Source organism: Rhinatrema bivittatum, chromosome 3, assembly GCF_901001135.1.
Source record: "Rhinatrema bivittatum chromosome 3, aRhiBiv1.1, whole genome shotgun sequence".
Taxonomy (NCBI): domain Eukaryota; kingdom Metazoa; phylum Chordata; class Amphibia; order Gymnophiona; family Rhinatrematidae; genus Rhinatrema; species Rhinatrema bivittatum.
The window spans coordinates 276089125-276106453 of NC_042617.1; the positions used below are offsets into that span (position 1 = coordinate 276089125).

The window sequence follows — 17329 nt, forward strand, 5'->3', positions numbered from 1 at the left end:
ATTTGATACTGGGTGAAGACTGTAGTTGAAACTGGCATGCAGGGAGGCTCTTGGCTTACTCCAGTCCTCAAGTGCCACAAACAGATCAGGTTTTCAGGATATCTACAATGAATATGCATGAAAGAGATTTGCATGCACATTCATTGTGGATATCCTGAAAACCTGGCCTATTTGTGACACTAGACTGGAGTTCGCCATCTCTGGCCTAGTCTTTGAGTCTTGTTTGTTTATTTTGTAAAAAGGTATATCCCACACACATCCTTCATTCCCTGTATGTACCCGGATCAGTCCGGACTCCTGGGTTTTGCCCCCCCCTCTAGCAGATGGAGACAGATAATCTTTCAAAACAAAACTCCGCCTTATCTAGGATACTGCCAGACTGTAGGTGGCACTATTTCTCTCTCTCCAGCAGATGGTGGAGGTGCAAGGCCTACAGTCTGTGCTGATTGCTTAATGGAGTTAGAGTAGCGAGTTCTGTGGGTTTTAGAGAGTTTTCAGTTGGTAAAACTTATTTACTTTGATTTAAAAAAAAAAAAAAAAAAAGCAGCAGTTTCTGTCCTGAGCCTCCCAGGGGGTTTGTAAGGTCCTGAGGGGACCATCCCCCGCTGGTTGTTGAGGCAGCTGCATTACAGGGTCGATGGCCCTCTTGTTCCAAGCTAGCAGCTCTGGGTGCGACACCGGGGAGCCCGGTCCACTCCACCCTGCCGCATCAGGACCGTGGACCACTGCCAGGCAAGTCTTTATTTAAAAAAAAAAAAAAAGTTTTGATTTTCTGTCAGTGTTACCTGCGCTGCGGCTTTCTTCCCTCCCTGACTCTGCGCTTTGGCGGACCACGATTATTTTTCTATTTTTTTTTTTTTTTTTTTACAGAATTGAATTTTAGCTTTCTCAGACCTGCTGCCCGATGCTGCACTAGTATGCGTGCTGCACATGTGGCTCGGCCCGCGCATGTCTTTCTTGGGAGGGGCTGTGCTCGGCATGTCTTCCCGGGGGGGTGGGGAAGGGATCCTCCGATGCCGCGAAAATGGTTAAAGGCAAGGTTGCCCGAGCTCCTTCAGTGTTAGTTGCACTGAGATCAGCTGAGGCAGATCAGTTCCCACTGAGCGCGGGAACAGAGGCCATTTTGGAGTCTTTTAGATCAGCGACTCCTCAGCCAGGATTTCCTGGAGGGAGCGAACCTTTACAGCCTCTCTCACCTGCAACGGAGGCTAGCCCCAAGGAGGCTTATGACTCCTCCTCCTTTTTCCTCCTTCTCCTTGAAGTTTATTTTGTTTCTCCATAAGACTTTTAAAGCCAGGAGGGAAGGGAAGCTGCAGGCTGGTGGTAAAACTTCCTCTAATGGTCTTAAGTCTCTTTCTCGAAAGTGGTCTAAGTCTAAGGGAGTCTCTGGGTCCTCCAAAGCTAAGTGCCCTTTGTGTACAGGGGCTCATCAGACCGATACTGATTCCACGGGTCAGGATACGGACCCAGGGGACCAGGAACCGCAGGGCAAGCCTCTGATGGGGGTGGATACAGCACGAGGCTCTCACATTGTGGAAGGAGACGACCCTAAGGTGGTCCATTGTTTAGGAGGGAGGAGTTGGCTCCGCTTATCCCTGCCATACTTTGAGAGCTAGGCATAGATGGGCCACCAGAGGAGTCCAGGCTAGGGGCCATGGAACCAGTGTTGTTGGGTCTGAGCAGCCCGGCTACTTCCTTTCCTTTTCATTTTTCTGCCACGGACTTGCTATATAGAGAATGGGATACCTCGGATCTGGGATTGAAAGTTAGCAAGGCTATGGATAAGCTATATCCTCTTCCGGAGGAAGCAATTGACATACTGCGGGTGCCCAAGGTGGACACAGCGGTGTCCACAGTCACCAAAAAGACCACAATTCCGGTTACGGGTGCTACAGCCCTGAAGGACCTGCAGGATAGAAAGTTGGAGCTGCAGCTCAAGGAAATTTTTGAAGTCTCAGCACTGGGAGTGCGGGCAGCTATGTGCAGCAATTTTGTCTTGCGAACAGGCCTTTGCTGGGTTCAGCAGTTACAGGCTAATGCTGGACTTTCCGATGCAGAAGCACAGCAAGCAGGGCGTCTGGAAGCTTCGATCGCTTATAGTGTGGATGCACTTTATGATCTGTTCCGGACTTCGGCCAGATCCATGGTGTCGGCAGTCTCGGTTCATCGGCTCCTATGGTTAAGAAACTGGTTGGCGGATATTTCCTCCAAGGCTCAGCTGGGGTTGTTGCCTTTCAAGGGTAAACTGCTTTCTGGCAAGGCCCTTGAGGATATGATTCAATCCCTGGGGGAGAACAAAGTTTATCGACTGCCAGAGGATAGGCCCAAGTCGAGGGCTCCTTTTCCTCATAATCTCAATTCAGAGGGAATCGGAGATTTCATCCATCCAGAGCTTCAGCTTCTTCCTTTTGGCAAGCGTCCGGTCGCCAACAATCCTGGTCTCAGCCCTATCGTGGCCGACGCTTTGGCAGAATCGGGGCTACCCAGTCCGCATCTGGGGCCAAGTCTTCCCAATGAAGGGACGCCAACCCGTTCCTCTGTTCCAGCTATCGGGGGCAGATTGACCCTGTCTTACGAGGAATTGGTTAAGGTGGCGTCGGACCAGTGGGTCCTTACTGTGATAAATCAAGGCTACACTTTAGATTTTGTACTCCACCTTCTGGAGCAGTTTCTGGTCTCCCCATGCGATTACGAAGAGAAACGACAGGCAGTACAAGATACCTTGCAACGCCTTCTGCAGCTCGGCACCATCACCCCGGTTCCTCAGGCGGAGCAGCTAAAAGGGCGTTATTCCATTTACTTTGTTGTCCCCAAAAAAGATGGTCCTTCCGACCCATTGTGGATTTGAAGCATGTAAACCACTGCCTCACGGTGCCACGTTTTTGCATGGATACATTAGTCAGTCATTTCCTCAGTAAGAAAAGGAGAGTTTCTGGTGTCACTGGACCTAACGGAAGCATATGTTCACATAGGTATTCGGGCCGACCACCTGAAATTTCTGAGGTTTTCTGTGATGGGTCACCATTTTCAGTTTTGAGCTTTGCCCTTCGGTCTTGCCACCGCACCCAGAACGTTTACCAAGGTAATGGTTGTGGCAGCTCATCTGCGCAGAGAGGGGTTCCTGGTATATCCATACCTGGACTACTGGCTAATTTGGGCAAAGTTGGAGTCGCTCGGCCAGTTGGCAATTCCCTGTACGTACCCGGATCAGTCCAGACACCTGGGTTGTGACTCCGCACCAGCAGATGGAGACAGAGCAAAACCTGTCGGGCTTCCCTACATATAGTAAGGTGCCACCCACAGCCCCTCAGTCGTACTCTGTCTCCAGCAGATGGTGCAGGGTCACTCACAGCCTCTGGGATCCCTGGGGGTTTTTGTAGTCAGGGATTAGAAGTTTGTTTGAGGTCTGGTAGGCAGTCTCAGATTAGGAAAAAAAACCCAAAAAAAACCCAGAAGATTTGCAAAAGAAGAAAAGGTGCAGCAGTCTCCCTTGTCCTGCAGCCTCCCAGGGGGGTTGAAAGGTTCTGAGGGGACCATCCCCCCCTGGTTTGAGGCCGCTGCTGAGGGTCGAGGGCCCGGCCGGTCACAGGCAGCAGCGTCGGGGGTGACACCAGGGAGCCCGGTTCACTCACCCCCGCTGGAGCAACTCATCAGGACCAGGGACAGCGCAAGTAGGAAAAAAAAAAATAGATAAAGTACTGTTTATTTTCTGAGCCGGCTCTCCGTCTTTGCAGGCGTGTTCCACCGTTTTCGGAGGGAAATTTTAAATTTTCTTTTGTTGTTGTGTGCTGCCTCGGTCGGGACGCGTTCGGGGATGCCGAGGGGGTTCATCTTGCCGCGCGTGGGTCTGTGTTCTTCTTGCGTTCCCGGGGGCGAGGGGTCGTCCGGGCTCAGTCGGGGGGTCCGATCTCAGCCGGCGCGATCGCCGCCGCTGGAAGGCCAGCGACAGGAAAGTATGGCTGATCCGTTCCCGCTCAGCGCGGGAATGGTGGCCATTTTGGAGACAGTGCAGGAGGCCACGCGGAGGGCTGCCAGTAATGGCGGCCAGCCTCCTACACTTTCTCCACAGCAGCGCCCACCCGGGGGAGGCCTTCCGGGGGGGGGCGCATCTCCAGATGAAGATGGCGCGGAAATGATGTCATCGGGGTCGGAGGCGTCTTTTTGCGGACTTTGCACTTCTTTTGCGCAAAGTCCTGAAATGTAAAAGGGCCAGGAAAAAAGAGATGGCAGTAGGGGGTTCGGCGCATAGGCCGGACTCCCGGAAGATGAAATCTACGGATGGGCCCAAAGGATCTTTGGAACCCCGGAAAGGGAAACGCCAGGTGAGGGGCGTCCCTCAGGACACGGATAGTGAGTCCACTGGCTCAGAGGACGGGGACCAGCTTCCTGAGCCCCTGGGGGGCCGGACGAACTGGATGCTGCGGGCCCGACTCAACTGGGGGCCGGCAAGGGAACGCCGGCAGGTGATGGTGATGATCCGAAGGTTGTCCGGTTGTTTCAAAAGGAGGAACTGGCTCCTCTTATCCCGGCCATTCTCCAGGAGCTGGGGATAGAGGCCCCGCCGGTGGAGTCCAGGCAGGGAGTCAATATGGACCCGGTGCTGTTGGGGCTTTCGGGTCCGGCAGTAGCCTTTCCATTCCATTTTTCGGCTTCGGACATCCTCTTCAGGGAGTGGGACACCCCGGAATTGGGTCTGAAGGTGAGTAAAGCCATGGACAAGTTATACCCGCTCCCAGAGGACACGCTGGAGCTGCTCCATCTCTCCAAGGTGGACGCAGCGGTCTCAGCAGTGACAAAGAGATCGACGATCCCAGTCACAGGGGCCACGGCGCTTCGGGATATCCAGGATAGAAAGCTGGAGATGCAGCTCAAGAAGGTGTTTGAAGTTTCCGCTCTGGGGGTCCGTGCAGCCATCTGTAGTAATTTTGCCCTGCGGGCCAGATTACGCTGGGCACAGGTGCTTCAGGCTAACGCCGGTCTTTCGGAAGAGGAATCGGCGCAGGCGGATCAGCTGGAAGCGGTCATTGCCTATGGAGCGGATGCTCTGCATGATCTGCGCACGTCGGCAAGGGCCATGGTCTTGGCGGTCTCTGTGCGCCGTCTCCTCTGGCTGCGGAACTGGGCGGTGGATGGTTCGTCTAAGGCTCACCTGGGTGCGCTGCCTTTTAAGGGAAGGCTGCTGTTTGGCAAGCAGTTGGACGACCTGATGCAGTCCATCGGTGAGAACAAGGCTTTTCGGCTGCCGGAGGACAGGCCTAAGGCTCGATCGTCCTTTTCCAATCTGTCTCGCTTTCGTGGGCCTAGAAGATCACAACCAGAGAGATCGTCTGGTTCGTCCTACCGGCATGCCTCCTCCGCCAGGTCTTTCTCGTGGACTCCTTCCTTTCGAGGGAAACGCTTTGGCAGGCAGAGTGGACCCACGGCGGGGGCGGGGTCCAAGGGCTCACAATGAAACGAGGTCGGTCCATTCCTCGGGACCGCAACAATCGGGCGTGCCAAACGTGGGAGCCTGATTAACATTGTTCGCCGAGGAGTGGACCAAGATAACGTCGGACCAATGGGTCCTCAGCGTGATAAGACACGGCTACGGTTTAAATTTTGCAAGAGTACCAGTCGACAAGTTTCTTGTGTCCCCGTGCAAAGGGATAGTCAAGCGCGCAGCAGTAAGGGACACTGTCCGGCGGCTGGAGGTCCTAGGGGCCATAATTCCCGTGCCTCGAGGGCAACAACGACAGGGTCGGTACTCCATTTACTTCATCGTACCAAAGAAAGAGGGCACGTTCCGTCCAATCCTGGACTTGAAAGGCGTAAACAGGTGCCTTCGCATTCCTCGGTTCAAAATGGAGACGATCCGGTCGGTGGTGGCCGCGGTGCGTCCAGGCGAGTTCCTCGCATCGTTAGATCTCACCGAAGCGTATCTGCATATAGGCATTCAGCCATCCTTTCAGAGGTTCCTCCGGTTTTGTGTACTAGGCAGGCATTACCAGTTCCGAGCTCTTCCCTTCGATCTGGCCACCGCTCCCCGTACATTTACCAAGGTGATGGTAGTGGTGGCAGCCCAGCTCCGGAGGGAGGGGTTGCTGGTGCACCCCTACTTGGACGATTGGCTCATTCGGGCGAAGTCCGCAATTCAGTGTCGACAAGCGGTCGACAGAGTCCTACAGCTCTTGCGCTCCCTCGGATGGGAGGTCAATCTGGCCAAGAGTCGCTTGATTCCCTCTCAGTCCTTGGAGTACCTGGGGGCACTGTTTGACTCGAAACGCGGCAAAGTCTATCTCTCCGAGGAGCGGGTCTGCAAGCTGCAAGGACAGGTGAGGCGTTTACTGGCCCTCCAAATGCCTCGGGTGCGCGATTACCTGATGGTCTTGGGCTCCATTGCATCGACGCTAGCTTTGGTTCCCTGGGCGTTTGCGCATCTACGGCCTTTACAATCGGCGTTACTTTCCCGCTGGAAGCCGGTATCGGAGGAGTTCCAGCTATCGCTCCCTCTTACGGGCAAGGCGAGGGACAGTCTTCACTGGTGGCTACATCCCGACCATCTCCGGTGTGGAGTTTCACTGCTCATGCCCGAGTGGACAGTGGTCACGACGGATGCAAGTCTCTGCGGCTGGGGAGCAGTCTGTCAGGGATGCTCGGTACAGGGACTGTGGTCCGGAGCACAGTCACGGTGGTCCATCAATCGTCTGGAAACCAGGGCGGTAACGCTGGCGCTGTACGCTTTTCTTCCGCTGCTCCGGGGAAAGGCGGTCAGGGTGCTGTCGGACAACGCAACGACAGTGGCGTACATCAACCGTCAAGGAGGAACGAGGAGTCAGCAGGCGGCGGAGGAAGCGCACCACTTGATGTGCTGGGCAGAGCAGAATCTCAGCGGCATTGCAGCGTCGCACATCACCTGAGTGGACAACGTCCAGGCAGACTTCCTCAGTCGCCATCATCTGGATCCAGGAGAATGGGAATTGGCGGAGGACGCATATCGGCTCATCTGCAGGAAATGGGGCCAGCCACACATGGATCTGATGGCCACCGCACAGAATGCGAAGGCTTTGCGGTTTTACAGCCGGAGGCGAGAACGAGGAGCCGAGGGAGTCGACGCGCTGGTACTTCCTTGGCCAACAAACGTGTTGCTGTACGTGTTCCCGCCTTGGCCCCTGATCGGCAAGGTCCTGCGCCGCATAGAGCTGCATCCGGCGGATGTGATTCTGGTAGCGCCAGAATGGCCACGGAGGCCGTGGTTTGCGGATCTACTGCTCTTGGCGGAAGAGCCTCCTCTACGATTTCGGGGGTCCACGGCTCTTCTCCATCAAGGGCCCGTTTGTTTGGAGGACGCGGATCACTTCTGTCTCGCGGCATGGCGTTTGAGAGGCGTCGCCTATTGAGAAAGGGCTACTTGGAGGCAGTGGTGACCACCTTGTTGAGATCCAGGAAGCAGTCGACATCCTTGGCCTATGTACGAATGTGGACAGTTTTTGAGAACTGGTGCCGGGATCGCAGGGTGGATACCATGCTGGCTTCCGTGGCCGATATTCTTGCTTTTCTTCAAGCGGGTCTCTCTAGCGGGCTGTCCTGCAGTACTCTTCGGGTCCAGGTAGCAGCGCTCGGTTGTCTCCGGGGCAAGGTGCAAGGGGTGTCTCTGGCTCTTCACCCAGATATAGCCCGTTTTCTTCAGGGGGCCAAACATCTTCGTCCTCCCTTGCGTCATCCTTGTCCGTCCTGGAACCTTAATTGGGTTCTTTCAGCTTTGTGCTCGCCTCCGTTTGAACCAATCAAGCGGATTACGGTAAAGGACCTTACTCTGAAGACGGTCTTCCGTGTCGCGATAGCTTCGGCCAGACGGGTCTCGGAGCTACAGGCGTTGTCATGTAGGGAGCCGTTCTTACGGATCTCAGATTCAGGAGTGTCCTTGAGGACGGTTCCCTCCTTCTTGCTGAAGGTTGTGTCTGCTTTCCATTTAAATCAAAAGGTGGAGCTTCCGGCTTTTCCGGAGGCTCGAGGTTCGCAAGAGTTACGGAAGTTGGATGTTCTTAGGGTACTTCTCCGTTATCTGGAAGTTACGAATCCTTTCCGAACCTCGGATCACCTTTTTGTGTTGTACGCTAGTCACAAAAGAGGTGTTAGTGTCCAGAACTACGATTGCACGGTGGCTCAAGGAGGCTATTGCTTCGGTGTACCTTCTGCGGGACAAACCGGTTCCGGTGGGGCTTCGAGCTCATTCCACGCGGTCTCACGCTGCTTCGTGGGTGGAGTCCTCGCAAGTCTCACCTCAGGAAATTTGCAGAGCAGCGACTTGGAAGTCGTTGCACACCTTCACGAGACATTATAGGGTGGATGTCCAGGCGACAGACTCGGGGGGGGGGGGGGGGGGGGGGGGGGTTTTGGAGAGAGAGTACTCCGAGCGGGACTCTCTGGTTCCCACCCGTAGTTGTGTGGCTCTGGTACATCCCAGGTGTCTGGACTGATCCGGGTACGTACAGGGAAATGAAAATTAGTTTCTTACCTGATAATTTTCGTTCCTGTAGTACCACGGATCAGTCCAGGATCCCGCCCGGGTATACAGCGTTGAAGATTCTGAACGTTTAAGTTTTTCTGAAGAACGGAGAGTCCGCTCGGTTGATTCAGTTGTTAAAATTCAGTTTGTTTCGATTGGTTAGCCTCTGGTTCAGGATGTTTTGGTCCAGCTGGGGGTTTTTGTGTAATCGGCCCTGATTAGGGCAATCTAGTTAGTTAGTATGGTTGCAGTTTTGCTTTGACATTACGTAAGACTGAGGGGCTGTGGGTGGCACCTTACTATATGTAGGGAAGCCCGACAGGTTTTGCTCTGTCTCTATCTGCTGGTGCGGAGTCACAACCCAGGTGTCTGGACTGATCCGTGGTACTACAGGAACGAAAATTATCAGGTAAGAAACTAATTTTCCTTTCGCAAAGTGCTTCAACTCCTGTGATCACTGGCTTGGGTGATCAACTTACCCAAGAGCTGACTGGTGCCCACCCAGTCTTTGGAGTTTTTGGGAACTCTATTCGACACTCAACAGGGGAGAGTGTTCCTTACCTCTGACCGAATTGTCAAGCTACAAGGACCGAATTGTCAAGCTACAAGGACTTATTGGCAAACAGTCTCCCCAGAGTGCGGGATTATTTGCAGGTTCTCAGCTTCATGACTTCCAACCTGGAGCTGGTGCTTTCGCGTTGGAATCCAATCTCTGAACAGTTTCATTTACCTCTCTCTCTTACGGATACGGCGCGCTCCAGTCTCGATTTGTGGCTTATCTCAGACCTCTTATCCCGAGGAGTTCCCCTGGAGGTGCTCGAATGGACAGTGGTGACCACGGATGCCAGCCTCTCTGGTTGGGGAGCGGTTTGCCTGAGGAAGTTGGTGCAGGGACAATGTCCCAGGAAGAATCTCAGTGGTGGTCGATCAATCGTCTGGAAACCAGGGCAGTGTGGTTAGCGTTGCAAGCGTTCTGCCTTCTCCAGGGGAAGTCAGTCAGAATTCTTTCTCACAATGCGTCCACGGTGGCTTATATCAATCGCCAAGGGGGAACCAAGAGCCAGCCAGTGGCCACGGAAGCCCGGCAGCTGTTCAGCTGGGCGGAGAAGCATTTAGTAAGTATTGCAGCGTCTCCCATAGCAGGAGTCGACAATGTTCAGGCAGACTTTCTCAGTCTGCACCCCCTCGATCCCGGGGAATGGGAGCTTGCAGGTGAAGCTTTCCATCTCTCATGTGACACGTGGGGTGTACCCCGCCTGGATCTCATGGCAACGTTTCAGAAAGCCAAGGCTCCACGCTGCTTCGGTCGCCGCAGAGAAACAGAAGCAGAAGAGGTAGATGCCGTGGCCGACTGACGTGCTTCTGTATGTCTTCCCTCCTTGGCCGCTGATAGGCAAAGTGCTCAGAAGAGTGGAGATACACCCAGCAGATGTCATCCTCATAGCTCCAGAGTGGCCGAGACAGCCTTGGTTTGCGGACCTGGTCAGTCTGGCAGTGGTGGGTCCCCTGCGGTTGCCACTGCTCCCGGATCTTCTCCATTAAGGACCTGTGTGTTTGGAAGAGGTCAATCGTTTTTGTCTAGCGGCATGGCTTTTGAGAGGCGCCGCCGAGGAGCAAAGGGTATTCTAATGCTGTGGTGGCAACACTTTTCCGATCCCATCCCAGGTAAGAAAGCTGTGGTACATCCCAGGAGTCTGGACTGATCCGGGTACGTACAGGGAAAGGAAAATTAGTTTCTTACCTGATGATTTTCATTCCTGTTGTACCACGGATCAGTCCAGAGTCCTGCCCGGGGAACGCATGGAAGTAAGAGAGAGTCCGCTCAGTTATTGATTGATTTTGTTTTCAGATCTGCAGAAATTGGATTGACTGTCCTCAAGTGGTTCTACAGGTTCAGTCCCTAGGAGGGTTAAGTGAACTGATTATTTCTTTTTCTTGTTAAAGGGTTATTGTACATAGTTATGGTGGTTTTTTGAGAGCCATTCTGCTTTGACATTGAGTAATACTGCCGGACTGTAGGTGGCACCATCCTACATAAGGCGGAGTTTTGTTTTGAAAACTTCTGTCTCCATCTGCTAGAGGGGGTCAAAACCCAGGAGTCTGGACTGATCCGTGGTACTACAGGAACGAAAATCATCAGGTAAGAAACTAATTTTCCTTTCATAGTGGATTACAGATAAGATATACATAATCAATAGAACAATAGAAAAGACTCAAAGGGCTGGACAATCTACTAAGCAGTTGAGGCAACCGAGCTAGCTACCTACACAAGCATCATGAAATATCTACTTAGTCAACTTGTCTCTGGGAATTGAGTGTGTGTCTGATTATTTCTTCTTCTTTTGTCCCATTTTCTCTCTCTCTCTCTCTCTCTCTCTCTCTCTCACCCCCTTCTCCATCCCAGATGGTGATCCTGCTGTTAAACAAGGGGGCCAACTTAAATATTTGTGATAAGAAGGAGCGGCAGCCAATACACTGGGCAGCTTTCTTGGGTAAGACCACATGAGGGTAATGAGCTATTCAGTTTCTCATGGTAAAATTTCTGATCACTTGGATAATAGATTGGAATCTAAGAATGAGAGGTTGGACTGTCAGCCCCACAGTCTTTGAGCCTGGTGTGTGCAGACTATGGTTTGGGTGAAATGTGGTTTCGTAGCATGTAGACACATGGACTCTCTACCAGCAGATGGAGACTGAGCAAACTGACATCAAAGTATATATACCCCTGTAGTGACCTCAGCCTGCCAGTATGCTCCGTCTCCAGCAGATGGTGGATGTGCATCTCCCTACTGAGGATTGCTTCAGATTTTAGAAGGAGAATTTTGTAAAGAAAAGCTCTCCTGAGGTTATACCAAATAGTCTCTTCCCCCAGTTGAGAATTCCTGAGGTGATTTCTATGGTCCCTCAGATGTGTGCCTTGGTCTGTAGCTGATTTTTCGGCCTGTGTGGACTTTGCTGATTGTGCCCTCTTTCCCCCCCCCCCCCCCCCCCCCCCCTGCAGCCAGAGACACTCTGTATTCAGCCAGGAAGGGCTGAGCTCAGGTAATATTTTATTTATTTTTTTAAAACAAAAGAGTGAGAGACAGAGTAGAGGGGTTGTATAGGACTTTCTCTGTGCTTGGTGTGCCATTCTGATGGTCATTCCCGCTCCTGTTGGGATTAAGGAAACAGGGCAGCCTGGTGGGTTGAGCAGCCCAGGTGGGCTAGGCCCCGCTGTTAGGTTTTTCCTGTGTGCCAAGTGGTAGGCCGCAGTAGTGTTATTGTGCGCTTTTCTGTGTGTTCGGCTGCCCTGTACAGGACCGTCGGTGTGCACGGTGCATCCGACTGTGTCCGAATTATGCGCCCAGTTTCTTTTGGGTGCGCTACCTGTGTGCACATTCTAAAATGTATTTGTGTGCCCAGGTTCGGCGCAGTGTCAGTGCTCTTAGTTTTACAGCGCATAGACTTGGGGCGCCTAACTTTTTTTTTGTGTGCATAAATTTTGAGCGCTTAAGTCTTTTCAGCGCAAATCGACTGGACGTATATCTTTAGTCGCCTGTTAAGCATCCTGACGAACTAATGGCACTGGTGACCAAGAAACCTAAGTGCTTTTCTCTCTGTGTTGCCTGTCATATTCGGGTATCTTAGCCTGGAGTGCTCTTTAACATGTGTCAGTGCTGCTTAGAGGTTCAGGGAGTACTATCTTCTGATTTTGCAAAGCCTGATTTTTCCCAGCCTGATGATGGCCTGGTTAAGGACTTACCCAGAGGAACGCCTGACTTTGGACTCCCTCGACTGATTCCTCCACAGGGGATGGCGGCTCTGTGGGCCCCGCAGAAGTACCTTCTGGTTTTGGCATGGATCCTTTTGCCCTTTCTTGGGTAGAATTTTTATTTTGAGGATTGCAATCCTTTTTTTCAGGCGTAGTCCTTAGCCCCGCCCCTGTCAGGTCAGATCCTCAGGCTCCTCCCTCTTCTGGTACTATGTTTAAGCGCTGAAGCACACCTTGGTTAGCTGTGGGTATTCCCGACAGGAATCCGTATGGCACTGATGATGAGGCAGATCCTGACTCTCTGGAAGATGGGGAAATTCCTCTGGACTGGAACCATATAGGACTATATTGCAGTTTTTTCATAGAGATGAACTGCCGGCTCTGATTTCTCAGACTTTTGAAGATGATGGGAGTGCCTAGAGCAGATTCCATGTCTGAGCCAAAGAAAACTCCCACGTTGGTTTCCTTGCGTAAAGCCTCTTGTTTTTTTTTCTTCCACTGTCATGGAAGCCAACCAAGAATTGATTGTTCCCTCTATGTACCTGGATCAGTCCAGACTCCTGGGTTTATTCATCCGTGCCAGCAGATGGAGACAGAGAAAGTAAAACTGACATTGCTTTATATACACTGATGCCACCTGCAGTTCCTCAGTATTTCCCTGTACGTACCCGGATCAGTCCAGACAGTGGGTTATGTCCCCCGTCCAGCAGATGGAGTCAGACCAAGCTTCAGAGGGCACTCCCTTATACACCAGTGCACCCTCTGGAAAACCTCGGTATCTTTCTGACTCCAGCAGATGCGAGTGTGGAACCTCCGGTTCCCCATTATACTACTTTATCTTTTGTCTTACTTTGCTGCAGTTTGGTCCAGTATTTTTTCTTTTTGGTTACTCTGAGCCTTCCTCCCAGGGGCAGGGGTTCTTCGTGAGAAATCACTACCCTGCTTGGTCGAGGCGGACGGGCTGGGGGTTTGCTGTGGGGTGTACATCTCTTCCCTTCACGAGGTCACTTAGGTGGCAATTTTTTTTTTTATTGGCTCTTTTCCTCCCTTTCCTCTCCTTTTATTAACTTGCTGAATTGAGCTGGACAGCTCTCTTCAGTATTAGGAGCAGGAAACTGGTGTGAGGCTTTGTTAGCAGTGTATTTAAGTTTAAAAAAAAAAAAAATAATAATAAAAATAAATAGATTAATAAATCTTCTCACAGTCTACGAAGAGGCAGGTAGGAGTAGCGAGGAAGACGACTTTCCACCCCCCCCCCCCCCCCACACACACACATTTTTTTCGGGGCTCCTTTTAGCTCCCAATCTTGGTTTTTCTGCTTTTTCTTGTAAATTTTTTTTCTCCTGCGTTGGGGTGCAATGGTAAGAGGGGTGGCCTGCCACGTGTGTGGAGCGGATCCCACGTGGCTGAATCGCCATGGTTTGTGTTCGGCCTGCGCCTCGAGTGGAGAGGGACCCTCTAATCTCCCTCCACCTGCCTGCCAAACGCAGAAAAATCGCATCTGCACCACCGGCTGCAGACCAGAGAAGGGCAGCCCGCGTGCAGCCTCCTGATGCTATAACTGTGGGAACGGTGGCCGTCTTGGGATCCCCCAGTGGTCGGACCTGCTCCTTCGGGAACCGCTGGGGATCTCCCTCCTGCACTTTCCCCGGTTCTCCCGGGTCCTATTGGGGGACAGGGAGACCATGAGGACTATCTGGGGCAAGGTTCCATACCTGCGGGTGAGGACAGTTTGAGACCCCAATCACTCCCCACCAGCCCGGCTCCGTTCTCGCCCAGGTTCGTTCTTTTAATGTATAGAGCCTTTCTGACCCAGCAGGAGGGATTTGGGTCCCACCAAGGACGGTCAAGAACCTCTCTTATTGTTCCTGAGTCGAGAGCAGTCTCTGGGACCATTGCAGAACAAAAACCATTAGATCAACAAAAAAATAAACCCATGGTACAATAAGACGATACACACTGCAAAAAGTCCTTTAGGAAATTAGGAAAAAAATGGAGGAAAAATAAAAATGTACATACACTAGGTATCTATTGTGCTTCTCTTAGCCATTATAAGAAAATCATTGACGACACAAAAAAAAGAGTATTTTAAGAATAAAATTCAAATTTCTTATCGTGTAGCAGATGGACTCAGGACCAATGGATATAGTGTACTCCTGATAGCAGTTGGAGACTGAGTCAGATTTCAGTCTGACATCAGCACTACATACATCCATGCAGGAGGCTCTGCTCTTCAGTATTTCTCAGTCTCCTTAGCAGTTTGGGAATCTAAACACGCTTGCACAGCGTTAGGTAATCCAAACCAAAGAAGAGAGAAAATTCCAAAATCTACAAGACGAGCCCCGCTCTCCTGCGGTGATACTTAAGGGTCCCTCCCCCAGTCGAGAATTCCTGAGGTGATTTCCGAGATCCCTCAGAGGTAGGCCTCGATCCAGTAGCCGGTTCCCGGCGTGGACTTAGCCCCCAGGAACGGGAGTGGCTGAGAGGCAGCGGGTGCAATACTGAGCGTGGCGGTGAAGGTATTTCCCTCTCCCCCCGCAGCCGGAGACCGCCCGGCACGAGACCGGGAAGCGCTGAGACAAGGTAAGGTAGAAAACTTTTCTTAAAGTCTCCGGTCTCCAAGGCTTGGATAGCCGCACAGATCGCCCCCTGGTGTCTGTCCCATCCGGTTGAACAGCCCTGGCTGGGCTAGACCCCGATTCGGTACGAGGGTCCTCTCTCGTGGAGACCCTCCGGGGGGGGTTGCCATCTTGCCTGTGTGGTCGCCGGCGCCATCTCCTCCCCCTTGATCGCCATATTGTCCGCACAATTGAGCCGTGCGCACAGCGGCGAGCCGGGCACATAAACTACTTGTGCGCGTAGCAGCATGCGCACCTGTGCCGTTGGCCCAGCGACACGCACAAAGGTGCCGGGCGGCCTGCGCGCACAATCTTCCGCAGCTTGCACGTACATCTTCGAAGCACCCGGAGAGCATATCTAAGCCTCCCGCTGCATGTATATAGGTGCGCAGCAGGGTTTTGTTCGACTCCACGCGCTCAAATCATGGCACCACCGGCCAAGAAAGCCAAGGGACAAGATCTCTGCCCAGCCTGCCACCTGAGAGCGGCACAACACGAAGTGGCTTCTGCCCTGTGCTAGCAGTGCGAAGAGGCCCTGGGGGAACCAGGGCAAGGCCCCCCCGTGACCAGTAGAGGAATCTGGCCTCACCAACGATAGTACCCCAAGCCTCTCTATCCCCGGCTCGGCCCCTACTCAGCTGGGCCCCTCGGGGAACGCCGCTGGCTTCAATATGGACTCAGGAACTTTTTCCTGGGTAGAATTCTTCAAAGGGCTGCAAACCTTTGTCCAGGCACAATCTGTGCCACTGGTGACACAGCCTCAGCCTCCACCAGAAGACCAAAACCTTACAGGCCCCTCTCGGCCTCCATGAGACGTGCCTCCTCCGGACAAAAACCTCCTCTTAGGGGACATGGACACCTCAGAGGAAGAACCAGTCTCCCTGGAGGAAGGAGAAATCCCTCCAGGAATGGAACCATACCGAACCATGATGCGTTTCTTCTCCAGAGACGAGTTACCAGACCTCATGTCTCTGAGCCTGAAGGAGCTGGCCATCCCAGGCACAAGCGCCACAGCGGAGCCAAAGACGAACCCTCTGCTGGTCGGGCTCCGTCAGGCCTCACGCCATTTCCCATTGCTGCAGGCCGTACAACAACTGATTGACCTGGAATGGGATGCGCCGGAGGCCAGTTTCAAAGGAGGATGGGCCCTAGAAGACCTATATCCACTGGAACCCTCAGCCAAAGAACTCCTGGTGTTCCCCAAAGTGGACGCCATGGTCTGCGCTGTCACGAAGCGCACTACTATTCCAGTCAAAGGAGGAACAGCACTCAAGGATGCCCAGGACAGACGTCAGGAATCCATCCGTAGTCTTTTGATGCAGCAGCTATGTCACTACAGATCGCTGTCTGCTGTGCCATGGTGACACGTGCCTGCTTATCACTTGCCAGGAACGCTATCATGCCCGCCGAAACATTAGAACCAGCAGTATCCTTCCTCACGGATGTGACGTCCGACCTGGTGCGCACCTCAGCCAGGGGCATCTCATCCATTGTGGCAACCAGAAGACAACTCTGGCTCCGAAGCTGGTTAGCAGACGAGACCTCCATGACTAAACTCCCGAGAATGCCCTTTAAAGGAGCCCTCCTGTTCGGAAGCGAACTGGAGAAGTTAGCCGACAAATGGGGCGAATCCCCCAGTACCTCGGCTACCGGAGGACAAGAAGAAAAGAAGCCATCGCCCCTCTCCCCGAACATCCAAGGGCAGAGGATCACAGTGCTTTAGACCGTACAAGAATACATACCAAGCACCTCGCCCCACAGGCAGGGGCCATTCCTTTCGGAACAAACAATAAGAGGGGAGCCGGCTCAGGTCCAGGCCCCAGCCGCACCCCACAATGAGAATCACAGACCCATCCACAGGAAGAAGCCATAGGGGGCAGGCTTGCCCTATTCTACCAAAGATGGGTCGAGATAGCGTTGGACAAGTGGGTCCTAACCATCATTCGAGAGGGATATATCTGGACTTCCACAGCATCCCTCCAGACAAATTTGTGAAATCACCTTGCCACTCCCCCTCCAAGAGGACGGCAGTGGAAACCACACTGACACAATTGCTCTCCCTAGAGGCCATAACACCGGTGCCCATGCACCAACAAAATACTGAAGGGAAACAACAAAAGGGATGCCACAAAGAAGCCTCTCTCAATTCTTTATTGGTGGAGTGTGAAAAACTGCCCGACTCTAGCTAAGTTTCGCCACATAAAGTGGCTGCCTCAGGGGCTCAATTGGCGTCAATCATGCTTAAAATCCTATAAATTCCGTTGATCAACGGTGCCATATACGATTAGCTGCACACAGCACAGGTCGTCTCCACTCTTATCGATCCAAACGGCGAAACTCGGCCAGAGTCGGGCAGTTTTTCACGTCTCCACCAATAAAGAATTGAGAGAGGCTTCTTTGTGGCATCCCTTTTGTTGTTTCCCTTCGGTTCTACTGGATCGCCTACCTTGTTGTTTTTTGGGTCCAACAAAATAC

At 52.7% G+C, this 17329-nt stretch overlaps 1 protein-coding gene across 1 annotated transcript in view; it reads left to right on the top strand.

Annotated features, from left to right (window-relative positions):
- ANKRD52 (ankyrin repeat domain 52) overlaps positions 1–17329 on the top strand; it is a 184237-nt gene that overhangs the window by 11585 nt on the left and 155323 nt on the right. Inside the window, exon 6 of the mRNA XM_029594706.1 lies at positions 10890–10977. Coding sequence (XP_029450566.1) covers positions 10890–10977 — 88 coding nt within the window. The remainder of the gene's footprint in view (positions 1–10889; positions 10978–17329) is intronic.